The sequence below is a fragment of the Rhinolophus hipposideros genome (genome assembly GCF_964194185.1).
Source record: "Rhinolophus hipposideros genome assembly, chromosome: 24".
Lineage (NCBI taxonomy): Eukaryota > Metazoa > Chordata > Mammalia > Chiroptera > Rhinolophidae > Rhinolophus > Rhinolophus hipposideros.
In genome coordinates this window covers 6,878,609-6,896,164 of record NC_138070.1, presented here as the reverse complement: position 1 = coordinate 6,896,164, position 17,556 = coordinate 6,878,609, and the positions used below count along the sequence as shown (strand labels likewise).

The 17,556-nt window shown below is 44.0% G+C and overlaps 3 protein-coding genes across 6 annotated transcripts in view; 2 read left to right on the top strand and 1 right to left on the bottom strand.

Moving 5' to 3' along the window:
* The window catches only part of TMEM116 (transmembrane protein 116), a 108,026-nt gene extending 103,807 nt beyond the window's left edge, over positions 1 to 4,219 (top strand). Inside the window, exon 12 of the mRNA XM_081036928.1 lies at positions 3,822 to 4,219. The gene's annotated coding sequence lies outside the window, so the exon portion shown is untranslated. The remainder of the gene's footprint in view (positions 1 to 3,821) is intronic.
* The window catches only part of MAPKAPK5 (MAPK activated protein kinase 5), a 28,084-nt gene extending 23,473 nt beyond the window's left edge, over positions 1 to 4,611 (bottom strand). Inside the window, exon 1 of one of the 3 annotated variants that reach the window (XM_081036922.1) lies at positions 4,423 to 4,611. In XM_081036922.1, the coding sequence (XP_080893048.1) occupies positions 4,423 to 4,458 (36 nt within the window). In that variant the 5' untranslated portion in view covers positions 4,459 to 4,611. The remainder of the gene's footprint in view (positions 1 to 4,422) is intronic. The other 2 variants (XM_081036923.1, XM_081036921.1) reach the window with 2 other exon arrangements.
* The window catches only part of LOC308492226 (uncharacterized protein), a gene marked incomplete at its 5' end in the record, with an annotated part of 73,647 nt that continues 60,547 nt past the window's right edge, over positions 4,457 to 17,556 (top strand). For both annotated transcript variants that reach the window (XM_081036933.1, XM_081036932.1), the window contains 2 exons: positions 4,457 to 5,351; positions 16,541 to 16,641. In XM_081036933.1, the coding sequence (XP_080893059.1) occupies positions 4,457 to 5,239 (783 nt within the window). In that variant the 3' untranslated portion in view covers positions 5,240 to 5,351; positions 16,541 to 16,641. The remainder of the gene's footprint in view (positions 5,352 to 16,540; positions 16,642 to 17,556) is intronic.

Sequence of the window (17,556 nt, the reverse complement as noted above, 5' to 3'; positions counted from 1 at the left end):
TTCTAGACTAAGGGTTAGCAAATTATAACCCACAGGCAAATCTATCCATTCCTTGTTTTTGTAAATAATAATATTTACAAAATAATAAATATATTTCTGTAAAACAAACATCAAAATAAAATAAAATAGTAAAAAATCATTATTTACTGGGTTAAAAGGAAAGATCCAACTATATGTGCTGCTATCTATGAGACATACTTTAGATTCAAAGATGTAAACAGGTTAAAAATAAAAGGATTTCAACAAATGATCATGGGAAAACGATACCCACATGCAAAAGAAGGAAGTTGGACCCTTAACACCATATACAAAAATTAATTCCAATGGATCAAAGACCTAAATGTAAGACCTAAAACAATAAAACTCTTGAGAAGAAAACATAGGGCAAGAATTTCACAACATTGGATTTGGCAACAATTTCTTGGATACGACACCACAGGAACAGGCAACAAAAGAAAAATAGACAAAATGGACCTCATGAAATTTAAAAATTTTGTGCATCAAAAAACACGATCAACAGAGTAACAAAGACAATTCACAGAATGGTAGAAAATATTTGCAAATCATACACCTGATATGGGATTAATATCCAGAATGGAGAACTCCTAAAATGCAACAACCACCCACCCCCCAAAAAAAATCCCAATTCAAAAAATGGGCAAAGGAAAAAAAAGTGGACAAAGGGCTGGAATAGACATTTCTCTAAAGATACACAAATGGCCAATAGCACATGAAAAGATGCTCAGCATCACTAATCAAGAAGAAAATGCAAATCAAAACTATAACGAGATAGCACCTCACACCATTAGGATGTGAACCACCAGAAAATAACAAGAGTTGGTGAGGATGTGGAGAAATTGGAACCTTTGTGCACTGTTGGTGGGAACATACAATGGTACAGCTACTGTGGGAAATAGTATGGCGGTTCCGCAAAAAAAAAAAAAAAAAAAAATAGAACTACCACATGATCCAGCAATCCCAAGTATATACCCAAAAGAAGTGAAAGCAGGGTCTTGAAAAGATATTTGTACTTCTGTGTTCACAGTAATAGTATTCACAACAGCTAAAACATGGAAGCAACCTAAGTGTCAACTGACAGAGACGAATGGATAAGCAAAATGTGGTACATACATACAATGGAGTATTGTTCGGCTTTAAAAAGGAAGCAAATTCTGTAATATGCTACAACATGGATGAACCTTGAGAACATCATAATGTGAAGTGAAATAAGCCAGTCACAAAAAAAGAAAACACTATGTGATTCCACTTATATGAGGTGCTAGGAGTAGTTAAAATCATAGAGACAGAAAGTAAAATGGTGGTTGCTAGGGGATGGGAGGAAGGAGGCAGTGGGGAGTTAGTGCTTAATGAGTATGGAACTTCAGTTTTATAAGATGAAGAGTTCTGGAGATGGATGGTGGTGATGGTTGCACAACATTATGAATGTATTTAATACCACTGAACTGTACACTTCAAACTGGTTAAGATGGTAAATTTTATGTGTATTTTACTATAATTTAAAAAAGAAAAAAAGGTAAAAGGATAGAAAAAAATACACGAGTAAAAATACACCATAAGAGAGCTGGAGGAGCTAGCTATACTGACAACAGACAAAATAGACTTTAAAACAAAAGATGTTAACAGAGAAAGGGAGGCACTTTTTATAATAACAAAAAGGTCAATTCACCAGGGAGCTATGACAGCTATAAACATATGTATGCATGTACCTAACAACAGAGTCCAAAAACACATGAAGCAAAATTTAAGGAGAAAACAGACAATTCAAAAATAACAGTTGGAGATTTCACCTCTACTCTCAATAATAAATAGAAAAATTAGACACAAAATCAGCAAGGACAAAGAAGGCAACATTATCCACACCTTGACCTGACTGACATCTGGAGAGCACTCCATCAACAACAGGGCAATATAGGTTCTTCCCAAGTGCATATGGAATATTCTCCAGGATGAACCACAGGCTAGATCGGAAGTCTCAATACATTTTTAATCATGGATTAGAAGACAATGTTAAGATGACGACTGTGCCCAAATTGACCAATAGATTCAGTGGAATCCCTGTCAGAATCCCAATCAGCCTGCTCTCAGGTAGGCAGCAGAAGCTTTAAGTGCTATGGTTACAGCCCAGGAAACAGCTTTTCCAGCTGAACTCTAGAGGTCTCAGTTCTCACCATTTGAGGGATGGCCTCAAAAACTGCAAAACAATTAATATAATGCCACAGACCAAAAGTTTTATTTGATGTGATGCTAGCTTGCTTCCAAGGGAGTAATCCTAGTCTGTACTGGTTGTCAGTTCAGATATTTTCAATTCCACTCTATTGGTTGGGCACATCCAAATTGTAGTTAGATTTACCAATGACCTGTCAAGTATGCAAAGAAAGGCTAAAAAGGCAGGAAAATTAGGTGGGGCAATAGTGACCACTCTTAAATTGCTATAAGCTAATACTTCTCAAATTTTACTAAATGTTAGCTATTGTTATAAGCACATTTAGATGTATTTGCTCATTAAATCCTCAAAGCAACCCTGAGCTGGGGAGTGTTTTTATCCCCTTTATACAGATAAGGAAACTAAGGGACAGAGAAGTGAAGTTGACTTACTTAAGGATACAGATAATGAATGACAAGGCTGAGATTTCAACCCATGAGTCTACCAGGAGAAACTGCTACCTCCCTATTGATAAATTTGCCCACTAGTACAATGTGCCTCTTCTGCTCAGAACTCTTCCTGAGTTCCCCTGCTACTCAGGGTCAAAGCCAAAGTTCTTGCAATGGTCTATAAGGCCCTATGTGCTCTGGCTTCCCGTTGCCTCTGTATAACATAATCTACACAGACCCATTGCATCCCCACCACCTTGCTGCTCCTGGATCACACAAGACCTGCACCTACCTGGTGCCTTTGTACCTGCTGTTCCCATTGCCTGTAATATTCTTTCCCCAGACAGTGGAGGTTTGCTCCCTCATTCCCTCCAGAGCTCTATGAAAATATCACCTCCTCAGAGAGGCCCTTCCTGACTACTCTTCCTAAAACAGTACTCCTCACCTTTGCCATACCTCTTCATTACAACCACTTGGCAATGTGTATTACCTAACTCCACCATCTAGAATATAAGCTCCATGAGAGCAGGGACATCCAGGAGGCCGGCTTTGTACCAAGAGTGCCTAAGACAGCAGCTGGCACAAATGAGACAATACTTGTTGAATTTAAAAGTCTGTCACAATGCTTCGATTCACAACCCAGTCATATAAGCTTAGGCAACAATTCTTGACCCTATATTGATTAAATCCAAACCAAAAGAAAAAAATGGATGTATCAAAGCAGTCTTTTAGAACCTTTATTTCTTTTATTTAAAATTTTATCTTTCTTAATCTGTATATTACATTTTGATGTCTTCTTTAAAAGGTGAAGTTTCTTTGGAATGACTGATGATTTCTATAAACTTTATCACCCCCAAAATTGTTAGAAGTGTACGTACTTGGTGGTAGTAGTGATTGTGTCTTGAAGGTAGAAATAACCCTAAGTTGCTAATGAATGCCTGTCCCTCAAGAGAAAATGAAATTCTTAAATGCACCGAGTTGACTTAACACTGTAAAAACGTAAATAATGTCTATCAAACTTAAACTTCATGTTCAGTTTACATAAGACTCTAATTTCCCAGCTACAGCTACACGATAACTTTCTCTTGAGTGCCATAGTGCCTCAAAGTTTGCCTGTTAAAAAAAAAAAAGATAAAAATGAGGTTTTAGAAGACTTATTTTATTTGGGTCGTTTTATAACACATATTTACTTTTCTTTCGGTTAACAGAGCAGTAAATTACGGGACACCGCTAGCTCTTCCTAAATAAACTCAATGCTCGCTAGGAGGAGAGAGGAGAGGAATGAAGAAAAGGGGAGAGGAACACACAGAAAGTGAGAACAATCTATTCGCCAAAGGACGGGTTTTGTAAGAAGGGGAAACACCTCCTTCGGAAACTGCACACTTCCAGGAGGCTGGTTTCAGACAAATCGGAGGGATGGGTAAAGTCCAGCTCTCCAAGTGCTGTTTAGTAGATCATCCGGAAACATAAGCTGGCCGCCCTTTGGATTCCTGGGGAGTGATGCAAAGAAGAGCAGCAGGGCCGCCTCCGTGCCGCTCACAGCAGTATCTCCACGCCACTCACCTTCCGTTCTAGCTGAACATAAATCACCTCCCCGCTGCAGTCGGTTAGTTGGCGAAGTCGGACATCCCTCCCTACGACACAAATCCTTCGCCCAGGGCCGGGAAACGCAGTGCACGGAGTCCCGGGAAGACAAAACCCGGGAGCCCCTGGAATCTCTCACTCCCAAGTTCTCTCCGCCGTCCCGGTGGGAGCCGACAGGAGTGCCACAGGGACAAAGCGGGGCGCACGGAGGCCTGTCCCTCTTACCTTGATGGCTTTCTCCATGTCGCTGTCCTCTGACATGCTCCGTGGGGCCCCTAAGGCCCGGTGCGGCGGAGGCTGCGCAGCTGCCCGGTCCCTCCGCAGCCGAGGGAGCACGGGGCTCGGCGCTCCAGCCTCTGGGCCTCGGGGAGACAGGCAGCGGCCGCCCCCAGGGGCCCGCGGGGAGGAGGGCCCCGGCGCCGGCTCGGCTTCGGCGGGCGGCTCTAGGCCGGCGGCGGCGGCCCCTGAGGACAAGCCTTTGTGTTGGGCCCTGCGCGGCTGCCTCCCGGCCTCATCCCCGGCCGGGGAAGCAGGCTCCCGGGGCAGGGCTGGGCGGAAGGGGCCCCGGGCGCTGTGCAGGGGCCTCGCAGGGCCGCCGCTTAGGCCCGGGCTCGCCAGGTCCCCAGGAGGAGCCTGCGCCTCCGCCTCCGCCGCCGGCACCGCCGCGAAGTCGAGGCCGAGCCCGCCGCCGCCGCCGCTGCTGCTCCCGCTGCCGCTTCAGCGCCACACATCGCCGGGACACCGCGCCGGGCAGCCCCGCCCGCCGGCGCTGTGCCCGCCCGAGCTCGGGGCAGCCCCGCCCGCCGCCCGACGCGGTGCCCCGCGGCCCCACACGCCCCTCGCTGCCCTCTGCCGGGGTTTCCGGGCCGCCCCCGACCCGCGCGGTGGGTTTGCAGGCGCCGGCCGGGGCCTCCCTGAGCGGCGCCGTAGCCAAGGCAGGGCCCCGGGCCTTCCCAGCGCGGGCGGCGCGCTGATGACTCGGGGTCCGGGCCCGGCGGGGCGGGGCCGCCGCAGACGCCACCAGATTCGAAAGGCTGCCTGAGCGCCCGCGCCTCGTCCTTTCTCCCCGCCGTAAGCTGCCGGACACCCCGCGGGAGGGAGGCGGCGGTGGCTCCCCGCGCTAGAGAAAGGGAAACAGGCCCGCGAGTCCTGCGGTAAGAACGGAACTGTGTGTAAGAATAGCTGTAATCGTTCAGCGTACGGAGCGCAAATTTTACGTGAAGCTCTTTTCCTCCATTCTTTTCTTCTTTACAAAGTAGGCATTTGGCGCTGTGAGGTCTGTTATAACCCCGTTTACAGGTTAAGTAACCGAGTGTCAGAGCCGAACTGACGCACAGCTGAGAAGGGGTCCAGGTTTGTGCTCCTCACTCTGTACCAACAACCTGTCAAAGGACCTTGCAGGAGCTTTTGGCTGATCACCTCTTCGTGGTTCTTCATCCATTTACTTACGTACTGAGCACCCCTGTGTGCAGGCCTGTTCGACGCGGGGGAAACTGGGAACAAGGCACGGTAGCTACGCACAGATTTTACTTTCTGGAAAGAAGAAGAAAATAAACAGGGATTGAAACCTTTGTAATTTTACTAACCATTGTCACCCCAGTAAATTTTAATTTAAAAAAAAAAAAAGAAGAAATAAAACCAGGGAAAAACACGGTTTGTAGATGCTAAGAAGAAAGTGAACAGGATGCTGTGGTAAGAGAATAACTCAAAATTGAGGTAACATTGAAGCTGAGACCTCTGAGAAATGAGACGGAGCTGTCTATTGGAAATCGAAGGAGGAGATTTCTGAGCAGATGGAACAGCAAGTGCAGAATTCTCAGGGTGGAAATAAGCCAGATGTGTTCAAGGAGCGGCAAGGGCATTGTAGCTAGAGCAGAGGAGGAGAGAGAGAGGATGAGGTTGGAGAGGTGAGCAGCATCTGGATCACATAGACTTTAGGAGTCATAGTGAGGGCTTTGGAGTTTATTCTAAGCCGTTGGAAGGTTTTTAAGTAAAGAGTGATAGGATCATGTTTATGTTTTAAAAGATCAGTGCTCTATGGAGAATGAAATATGAGCAAGCAAGAATGGAGACAAGGGAAGCTAGTACGAGGCTATTGGAGTAATCCAGATGAGAGATTATTTTGATGCTTGAACTAAGGAAGTGGCGGTGAAGATAGAGTAGATGGATTTATGATGTGTTTTAGTAGAGTTGACAGCACTTCCCAAAGGATTTGATGTGGAAAGTGAAAATAAAAATTGAATCAAGAATAACTTCCAGTTGTCTGGCTTAAGCAACTGCATGGATGATGGTACCATTTGGTGAATGAAGGACTTGGTACGGGTGAGGGTGGAGAATCCAGAGTTGTTTTCTGTCTAGGTTGATTTGAGGTTCTTGTGCAGTGTACAGAGGATAAGTCAAGTACGTAACTGGATACCGTGGTGCAGGTATAATTGTACTCTTTGTTGGCTATATGCCTATAGTATGTTCCTCAGCACCCTTAAAGTAGGTGTGGACATGTAACTATGCTCTCCCTGGTGGAAAGCGAGCAGAAGAGACGTGCAGTTTCCAGGCTTGGCCCAGACAATCCATCAACAGGTGCTGCTCTGTGCTCTTACTTATTCTGCCAGCTGGAAGGTGATAACGAGGTTCAGGAGAATGCAAGGCCTCAAGATGGAAGATTCCTGGATTGAGAGGAGAACTCTGCTCCATCGACCTAAACATCCACTCAGGACGGTTGTATGAGAAGAAATAACAATAAACCTCTGTTGTGCTGAACTTTTATGTATTTGAGTCTTCTTGTCATAGCAGCTTTGCCTGTGTTACTAATACCAACTAGAACAGTGATCCAGCAGTAAACTTTGGGAGAAATTTTCTAAACAACTTGAATTGACATTATCCATAACAGTTAGTAAATAGAAGGTGCCTTGGATTCATTCATTCATTCATTCATTCATTCATTCAGTAAGAATTTATCAGGTGCTTCTCTGTGCTACATAATAGAGACGCAAAGGTGAAGAAGAACCAGGTCCCTGTCTGCAAACACTCTGAGTCTGGCCGCTCAGTTTATTGGCTGTTATCTGCACGTGCTTTCCCTCTACCTAGAAACTTACTCTCCCCTCCCAACAGCCCTAATTTCTACTTCAACCACGTTCTAAATACCATTTTATCAGAAAGACGATGCCTAACCCTCATCCTCAATCTAAGTCAAATGTTCCCGTTATCTCGTAACTTCTTTGTGCTTATCACAATTTTTATTTCTGTATTCATTTGTTTTTTTATTCTTTAGTGTCCTCTTCCCCACCAGACTGGAAATAATCTCAACAAGGTAAAGAATCTTATCTGTGTTGTTGGTCATATCCTCAACATTCAGCCCACTGCAGGTGCTTAATAAATAATTGTTCAAGGAATCAGTGAATGGAGAAAGCAGCACCCTGAGGAAGACGTTTCCTCCATTTTTTGCTAGGGAAGTGGCAGTGGTAGGCAGCCTCTAAGATGGCCTTCTGCGATGCCTGCCTCTTAGTGTTCATGACCTTGTGTAATCCCCTCACCCAGCTTGTGGGCTGATCTAGTGACTGGCTTCTAATGAAGGAGTGTCATGTCTAAGGTTAGGTGACAGAGGCTGTGCTTCCATCTTGGGTGCCCTCTCTTCCTCTCTTGCTCGTTTGCTCTGAGGGAAGCCAGCTCAAATGTGAGCTGATTGATTAATTTCCTGGGACTGCCATAACAAAGTACCACTAACTGGGTCGTTTAAAACACTAGAAATTTATTCTCGCGCAGTTCTGGGTGTTGGCAGGGTTGTGCTCCCTCTGAAGGCTCCAGGGAAGCTGCTTCCTTGCCTCTTCCAACTTCTGGTGGCTCTTGGCAGCCCCTGGCATTCTTTAATTTATAGGTGCATTACTCCCATCTCTGCCTCCATCTTCCCATAGTTATCTTCTCTGTGTGTCTCTCTGTGTCCTGTCCTCTTACAAAGACACCAGGCATTGGATTTAGGGCCTATTCTAATCCAGTATTAATTGCGTCTGCAAAGACCCTATTTCCAAATATCACATTCTGAAATTTCATGTGGACATGAATTTGTGGGGGGATACTCATCAGCCCACTACAGTTGCCCATAAGAGGGGCCCACATGACTCTTGCCAACTGTCTTTCCAGCGGTCTTGGAAATAGAGTGAAGTGATGGTTGCGTTTAGTGAATGCACTAAATGCCACTGAATTGTGTGTGCACTTTGAAATGGTTCATAGTCAATTTTATGTTACGTGAATTTTACCTTGATAAGAAAAAATACCCAGTATGATGCTTGATTAACCCCATTACTCTCAAAAGGATCTTTCCTTTTAAACTAAATCATTTAATAACACACTTAAAAGTCCGTTTAAAGTATTAACAGACACAGGCTACCAGATGCATTCTCTGAGTGCTTAGAACAAGGGTGGTGAACATCTGAGTCTTACATGTTTCACCATCTGACTTACTGGATAATCTGCTTGAGTAATTGCCAGGGAAGCCTGTCCACTTCATTTTCCCCTGCTGACACGGGATGGCTCTCATTTCTAGTGGAGCCTTTGAAGACTGGCGATGAAAAAGCAGTTGAAAACCATATAGTCTTTCTCCCTCTCCCCTCCCCCATTTTCTTTTTCTCTCCAGTGGGTTTTCTTGTCCAATTTCAGGAAGCATTGTATATGTCATTTTTAAGAAGTTGAACAATTGAGGAGTTAATGCAGAAAGTGAAAGTCTCCTAGAAGCTCACCCCCAGAGGCAGGCTTTCTCCTACTCTTGTCTGAAACCAAGTTTGCATTTTCCTGCTGCTGCATAGCACCCCATAACCTCAGCTGGCTTTGTGGGAGACACAGCATACCTCCTTTCCAAAATCTCCACAGAAACCCATTACAGCTTAGCCTCGCCTGCCTTAGACATGTACCGAGTACTTACATTAGCTTACAGTTGGGCAAAATCATCTACCACAAAGCGTATTTTATAATAATGTGTTGAATAGCTCATGTAATTTATTATGCGTATTGCTTTCCCACCATCATCAAGTTGAAAAATCATAAATTTGAATCATTGTATGTTAGGGACCACCTGTATGTCATCTCAGGCCATTGTAACACATGTTCACTGAGCACCTACTGTTGGGATACAGAGTTGGTCTCTACCATCTAGGAGTTCACAGTCTAAGAAGGAAGCAGATGGAGTACAGCATAATATAGGCAATGTGTAGAAGTGTGTACCATGTACAGTAGTTCAAAGGAGGAAGCGATGCACTGGGGTTGGAGGGAGGATACCCAGCTTCCCAACGAAACGAGCTCGGAGTGCCTTTCCGAAAGAGACGTGAGTCGGGACCAGCATTGATGATATACAACGTTGTCATGACTAAACGGATCAACAACATGTTTGCTGGAGCAAGCAGAATGAATGGGAAGCTCAGAGGCTTGTGTAGTCAGATCTCCAGGAGAGGCTCCATTGCAGTCAAGCTCAGCTCAGGCTTGGACAGGTCGTGGAATCCCTGTGGGCAGTGAGAGACTGGTGAGCAGCTTGTCACCAGTCAGAACACGAGCACTTCGCTCCGTTGTGTGGAAATAACAGAGGCCCAGAAGCCCACTGATCCTCACACTCCTGAGGGACTCCTCCTCCAGGAACACGAAAGTTCCAGTAACAAACTGGAAACCAACATGAGAAACCCAGGGGCTTTCTGTTGGGGTAGTGTTCTCTTCTTTTGAGCTATGATTTTTAAAATGAACATCTCCCTATTGCGTTTGCTGCTTATAAAAATAATATTATATAATATTGGATATCTATTAATAGAGGGTTGGTCAATAGGTTGTGATATACAGTCATGCATTACTTAACGACAAGAGGTATATTCTGAGAAATGTGTCGTCAGGTGATTTTATCATTGTGCGAACATCACAGAGTGCACTTACACCTAGGTGGTCTCACCTACTGCTCCTGGGCAACAAGCTTGGACAGCACGTTACTGCACAAAAAAACAAGATTAAATCAAGCACGAGAGAAAATGACGGAAATCAAGACACACAGTAAACTTGAGATGTATGAGGCTGCTGCCAGCGAAACGGCATACTGTTTTACAGCCAGCTTGTTTATGAGTAGAAAGAGTACACTCTAAAATAACGATAAAAAGTATAATATAGTAAATACATAAACCAGTAGCAGTCGTTTATTATTACCAAGTATTATGGCTTGTACGTAATTGCATGTGCTATGCATTTATACGACTGGCCGCGCAGTAAGTTTGTTTACATCAGCATCAATACAAACACGTGAGTAATGTGTTGTGCTACGATGGTACAACGACGTCTCTCGCTGATAGGAATTTGTCAGCTCCATCATAATCTTGTGGGATCCCCATTGCATACACGGCTATCATTGATCAAAACATCACTATGCGGTGACTGTGTTTGTACATTAAGTAACAGTGTAGCCATTGAAAGGAGAGGCCTGTTACATGCAGTGAAATAAAAGATGCTCAAGAGTAGAACAAGTGGGGAAAAGTAACTAAATAGTCTGGATAAAGGCAATACATCTTATTGTAAATAATGAAGGATTATATAAAAAAGAAAGTAAAGGTTTATTATGGACGCACAATTTACTGTTCTTCAGATGTTTATATGCACTTATAAATGTGTGTGTTTGTTGTATGTGAGCTAATCAAGAATGTGCAAACTAATGGGAACTACAATTATTTGTGGCAGAAAAATGATTTATCATTTTCAACTACCACCATTCCCCAACAAGGGTCCTTGATTTGCTGACTAAGGTTGAGGGTGGGTGAGAGGGTGCGAATTATATATGACAGGTGTGCTCTGCATTAGGAAAGGGTGGGGCAGGGGATGCAGGCAGAGAGGAAGAGGAGGGGCTGTGTTGGCGAACAACCAGGAAAAAGGAAAGCCTGGGCTAGGGAAAGGGGAGGACACCTAGGAGAAGATGCGTGTCTGCAGATTGGGAAGGACAGGAATGACAGGCTGAACCCCATGTGGTGTGTCACTCCCCTTTGACCCTCCCCAAATCTTCTGTAAGGATTGCTTTCAGGCATGTGTTTACTTTGGAGAGGACCTGAAAAATTCTGAGTCTTGTTTTAAGGTCAGCACTGGGCATTATCCAAAGCCAGGGCCCAGTCACATCTGGGTTTCTGTCATGTGATTTTTTTTTTTCTTCTGAAAATGGAAGTCTAACCCAAGAGAAATGGAAACATAAAAATTTGTACACAAATGGTCTTAACAACATGATTCATAATAGCCAAAAACTGGAAACAACAGATGAATGGATAAACAATGTGATATATCCATATAACGGAATAGTATTTGGCAGTAAAAAGGAATGAAGTACTGAGACATGCTATGCTGTGCATGAGCCTTGAAAACATTTTGCTAAGTGAAAGAAGACAAATGTACACTGTCTGACTCCACATATAGGAAATGTCTAGAATACACAAATCCCTAGAAACAAAGTAGATTGGTGATTGCCAGGGGCTGGGAGAGGGGGAGTATGGAATGATAAGGGGCTGACAGCCAAGGAGTACGGGGTTTTTGTTGTTGTTGTTTTTTAGGGCAATGAAAATGTTCTAAAATTGATTGTGGTGATAGATGAACAATTCTGTGAACATACAAAAAAAATTGAATTGGATACTTTAAATGGGTGAATTGTATGGTACGTAAATTATATCAGTTAAGCTGTTTAGTAAGAAAAGGAGGCAGGAAAAGGAGGAAGGAAGGAAAGAAATGGGAGTCAACTGTCCCATCTTGAGATAAACTAGTGTCCCTCAAACTTGAATGCATGTGCCAGCCCCTGAGGGTCTTGTTAAAATGTAGATTCTGATTCATCAGGTGTGATTGGAACCTGGGGTTCTGCGTTACGAGGAAGCTGCCCGTTAGTCCTGGACCACACTGGTGGGGGAGTGCAGACACCTCCAGGGTGCCCATCACCCAACAGCCCTGCGTAGGGGGTGGGCCTAAGTACAGGCGAGTGCCATGTGACCCCCACAGCCACAGCTGGCTGACTCAGGAGTGGCCATCTGACCCAAGCTGGCCCATCGGAGCCTCCTGGGAATTGAGACTGGAACATTAGGCCAGTTGTGGGTCGTGTTGTCCAGGCTGAGGCAGCCATTATCTGCTTCATGAATATTAGGAAGTGGCGAAAGCCAGTCTGCAGAGAAAGGAGCCTGCTGTGGGAGAAGCAGAAAGGAGCAGTGTCCCTGTCTCACTGCACTTCCTGTCCCATGTCCCCCCCCAAAACATCTTCCTTTTACTTGACACTTAGAGTGATGTCTTGTCACTCTGAAGGCCACCAAGTGGTCACTGGTTTTTTTAATGGGCATTTAAGTTGTTGGAAGTTTTCTGCTATTACAAATAGTGCTCTTTCCTAATATGCTTTGCACCCTTGTCCAGTTGTTTGTTTAGCAGAGTATTCCTACCAGAAAGGTCGTACCAAGTTATATTTTCCTCTAGTGTAAGAGCACACACTAGTGTTTCACCTGAATTTCAGCGTAAAATTTGACAGTCAGTGAATGGAAAATTCTAGCATTTGCTGAACTTTACTCTGCTCAAATCCTTCCGCCTCTCAGAATTGGAAGGGACTTGCAGTGCCCTGCGGTGCAACTCTCCATTTGCTCCTTATCCCTGCCAGGGCTCCTGAGGCGCGGCTGGAACACTGCCCCTGACCTGGCCTGAACCATCCCACACATGGCCTTTTCTGTCCGTTGCCAGACAACTCTACTCTGCTTCCCTCACTGTTCCCTGATGCTCGCTGGGGCCTCTCCTTTCAGAGCCACAGAAACATCATTCCTCTCCTGGGACAGCTTCACAGATGTCTCATTGGGTGGCCTTTCTGAAAAATTCATTTCTTATTGTGTATAACATAAAATTTACCATCTTAACCATTTCTAAGTGTACAGTTCAGTAGCGCTAAGTATAATTCACGTTATTGAACAACCAATCTCCAGAACTTTCTAATCTTGCAAAACTCAAACCCTGAATCCATTAAACAACAACTTCATTTGGTAGCCTTTTGAAGCCCAAGAACAAAGTGAGATTCTGAAGTCAAAATTCCCAAAGAAATATTATATCTCATTTGAGAACTGATTCCTACTTTCCATCTGAGAATCGAGAAACAAGATTACCTGAAATGTACAGGTACATGACATTTTGATATAGCTTTAAAAATAAACCATTAAATGCTCATCTGCTGCTGTTGCTGCTGGTGATGTGATTATTTACCAACACAGAACTGCTGTGGTTGCCCCCATCCCTGGCAATGGCATTGAAGAGAGGAGGTAAGAGTCAGAAATAAGTGAAAGTCAGATGTTTCCTTTGTCTGTTGGGGCAGCTGTAACAAAATGCCATAGGTTGAGTGGCCCATAAACAACAGAAATGTATTTCTCACAGTTCTGGAGGCTGCAAGTCTGAAATCAGAGTGCCAGCACGGGTGAGTGGGGGACCTCTTCCTGGTTTGTAGCTAGGGTACAAACGTCCCCAAGGAGGCAGAGTAGAATCAGGAAATGTCATCTGCTTCCCTGAGGATAATCCTGTCCCTCAGATGTGTCCAATGTTGTCAGAAGCTCCCACAAGGATCAAATTAAATTGCCAAATTTAGTAACCGAACTGTGCTTAGGTAAGAGAATATCCAAAGTAAAAATTCCAACACAATCAAGTATTGAGGTAAACAGGCATTATGCCTGCAACCTACTCATAGATGGTCCAGAAAAACAAGAAAATATCTATAGGAGGTGAGAAGGGGGGAAGGTAATAGAGCAAATGGGAAAAAAATGCTAAAAATGGATGCATCTGGAGGAGTCTATGAGAGATTGTTGTACTGTTCTTAAAACTTCTGTAGGTTTGAAATAATTTCAAAATAAAAAGTAAAAAGCAAACAAACACAAATCTTTCTGAAGAACATCTTGATCCCTCCTGTTAAGGAGATAAGGATTTCTTTGCAGAAGGATCAAAGAATGTGGTTCTTTCCTCAGGCGGGTGATTCTCAGAGAATGGCCTCCAGACAGGCAGCGTCAGCATCCTTGGGCACCCAGTAGGCACACAATAAATATTTCTTCTTGGGGCCACGAGATTAGGAGCCGGATTTATATTTCACTGAATTTTTTTTAACCATGTGTATTTATTTCATTTTCAGAAAAGTTTAGTAGGTAAATAGCTGAATGAGGGCTGGGAGTGATGAGAGGGTTTGTAAGGAAATGGAAGCCCAACGGTTATACAGCTTGTCCAAGTTACCCCAAACTGCTCTGTAATCCTGGCTGCTTTATTTATTTTTTCAGCTGAGGTGAAATTCATGTAACATGAAATCAACCATTTTCAAGTGAACAATTTGGTGGCACGTAGTATATTCACCATGTCTTGCAAACATCATCTCTGTCTAGTTCCAAAACATTTTCATCACCCCAAAAAGAAACCCAGTGCCCATTAAGTAATCACTCTCCTTTTCCCAGTCCCTGGCAACCACCGATCTTTCTGTCTCTGGATTTACCCATTCTGGACGTTTCATATACATGGAATCATATAACATGTGGCCTTTTGTGTCTGGCTTCTTTCACTTAGCATGTTTTTTTTTTGAGGTTCCTCTATGGTGTAGCGTGTGTGTGTGCTCCATTCCTTTTTATGGTTGAATAGTATTGCATTACAAGGATAGACCACGTTTTGTGTAGCCACCTGTTGGACATTCGGGTTATCTCCATCTTTTGGCTATTGTGAATAGTACTGCTGTGAACATTCGTGTACAAGTTTTTGTTGCAGTTCTGTTTTTCAGTTATTTGGAGTACGTGACCCTGGCCCCTTTATTCCCTCATTGCGTCACCTGCCAAATGTTGCCGATGTTGTGTGTAACACTCTTTGAAAGACACCGGCAGGTTGGTGTATCCTATCAGCTCTCGGAGAGGATAAGCGGTGTCGTTGTACGTATTGCCCACGAGGTGGCGTCTATACTTAGAAAACTCCCCGTCAGCCAGCTTCTCCAGGCTGCATGAGAAGCTCATGTGTCCTGTATTCAGCCGGAAGTAGCAGCATTTCCTCTTGGACGCTCAGCAAGGCTCAGGGCAGACAGCAGCTTTACACCCAATACTCCTGTGACTGACCCACATCCAAATACCCAAAGAGATTAGGTTCATAACCTGAGAGCTTTGTTTTTGCTTCAGATAGCTTCTTAAGGTTCTAATTGGTTCCTGTCACTAAAAGTACAAGGTTAATAAGCGTGTAGGATGTCAAATCAACATTATAGACATTTCTTCATAGCTGGCATTTCCTTTGTGTTCGTAGGTTTAAAGAATGGGTTCTCTTAAAATTGTAGTGAGTCTGGTTCACAGAGATCAATTGCAAGAAACATTACATTTGTTTTTTTCCAATTCACTCCTAACGGGGTTCTTGGCAGCGTTGTTTGGAGTACTGAATGGTTGGAAATAACTCAGTAGGGGACTTTCCAGTCTCCGTGTCCCCTCCTCAGGCGAGAACCTCAATTTTCTTTGGGGCTCCATCCCTCCCTCGATCTCAGCCCAGATATTGTTGCTGGTTACCATCGAAGCACCTCCAGGCTAAAGGGGTGGACAGTTAGGAGGCAGGTCTAAGTGAGTCACCACAGCTCATTCCTCTGACCACAGCGATTGGTCAGGGTAGGAGTGGGATGTCACATCAACTGGACCAATCAGCGTGAACCACAAGGTCTTTGCCTGAGCCAGCAAAAAGGGTTTTTCCTAGCCAGTGGACTTGAGCCTGGCAGGGTATGAGCGCAGTTGGCTCTCCTAAGGAGCCACACCTACCAGGACCAAAACGGACGGGTATGGCCTGAAAACAAAGCCCATGTGGCAGAGGTGGAACCAACAGATGGAAACTTTCTGAACTTCTGAACCAAGCCATGGCCAAAGCCAAGATCCCAAGCTTTTAAAATATGGGGGCCATTTTTTTTTACACTGGTTTGAATTTGGTTTTCTGACACTTCCAACTAAAATATTCTTAAATGATACACTGTATTTTTTTTTAAATACACGTCATGAGTAATTTCACATCATGAGATTTTAGATTAATTTGATGGTAATGTTAGGCATAGGGAAGGCACCATCCCAAATTTCAAGTGAAGAGGAAATTTCTTTAGCTTTGAGAATATATTGAAATACAGATTTCAAGTGCCATGAAGGTAGGGACAGCCATTTCAGCTGACCAGTCTGTCCCTGCAGCTGCCACATACCCCAGCTTGCAACGTGCCATCCTAAACCTGGGAGGAGGCCACAGAGCAGGGTGGGCGAACGAGGGTGAGTTCAGAGCTCTGCCCTTTGCCTCTAGATTTGTATATCGTGGCATTGTTGCTGGTTACCATCGAAGCTAAAATTCCTTTTCATTTTATTGGCAGTGAATCCCATTTTATCTGGAAGCAACGTGAACTACAATATCCTGTTGTTGCCAACCGGTCCAGAAATCCCAAGTCTGCTCACTGAGACACCCTTATTTCAGGTATGAACCATGGTAGAATGATTATTTTTATTTGTATTTCATTAGTTTACATTTAGCAACGTCGTTTCACTTTATCTTTTATATAATGCCTTCTATTTATAGCAGTTAAATATTATTTGTTTTATGTATGGCAGTCAGGTGTGTGCTTTTTAAATTTGTATCTGAATACAAGAGTTGATTTCAAGAAAAAAGTGACAGTACAGGTATACACATGTGTGACATAGTGTGTGGAGTGCTACTCAAAGAAGTCAAATTCATCTTCGGTGGAATAGGGACGGTTTATCCAGATGTGGCTTCGCCTGAGTGAAACAAGGCGTGGGGTCAGCCAGAGAGCTACATCACTCCAGACACTCTGCAGAAATTATGCAGAAGGTGTATTTTCCTTAAGGGAGGATCAAACTTCTCAAATTCTTAAAGGAATCTGTGACTCAAACTAGATCACTAACTTCACAAACTGCTGCTGTGATTCATCTCTTTTTGCTGATTCCATTGCTCACCAAGGAGTTTTCTGATTCCTAATTTACTGATAACACAAATTACTTAACTAATATGCCAGTCCCCTGACTGAAGGAAGGCAGTTCTGGACAGGAGATTCGATAGGTCTGGTTACTAAAAATGCAGACCTCGCTTAAAATGAGAAAACTGACGTCTCGTTTCCAAATCAACCTGATAAACTTGGTCCAGCATGACTCTGTCTCATTTGGTTTAATCACATTTTTGAACTTAAAAAGATGGAGAGCCAACCTTGGACGTCAAGTGTCTCTTTCCTGGTTCACCTCCCCCTCTCTGAGGGCAGGGGCTGGAAATCTTGTGTAGGTGTCACCCTCAGTGCCCAGCTGCAGGTATGTGTCAATTAAACACACAAAACAAAAGCTGTTTACCCACAGTAGGGGAGGGGTGTAGTTGACTTCCGAA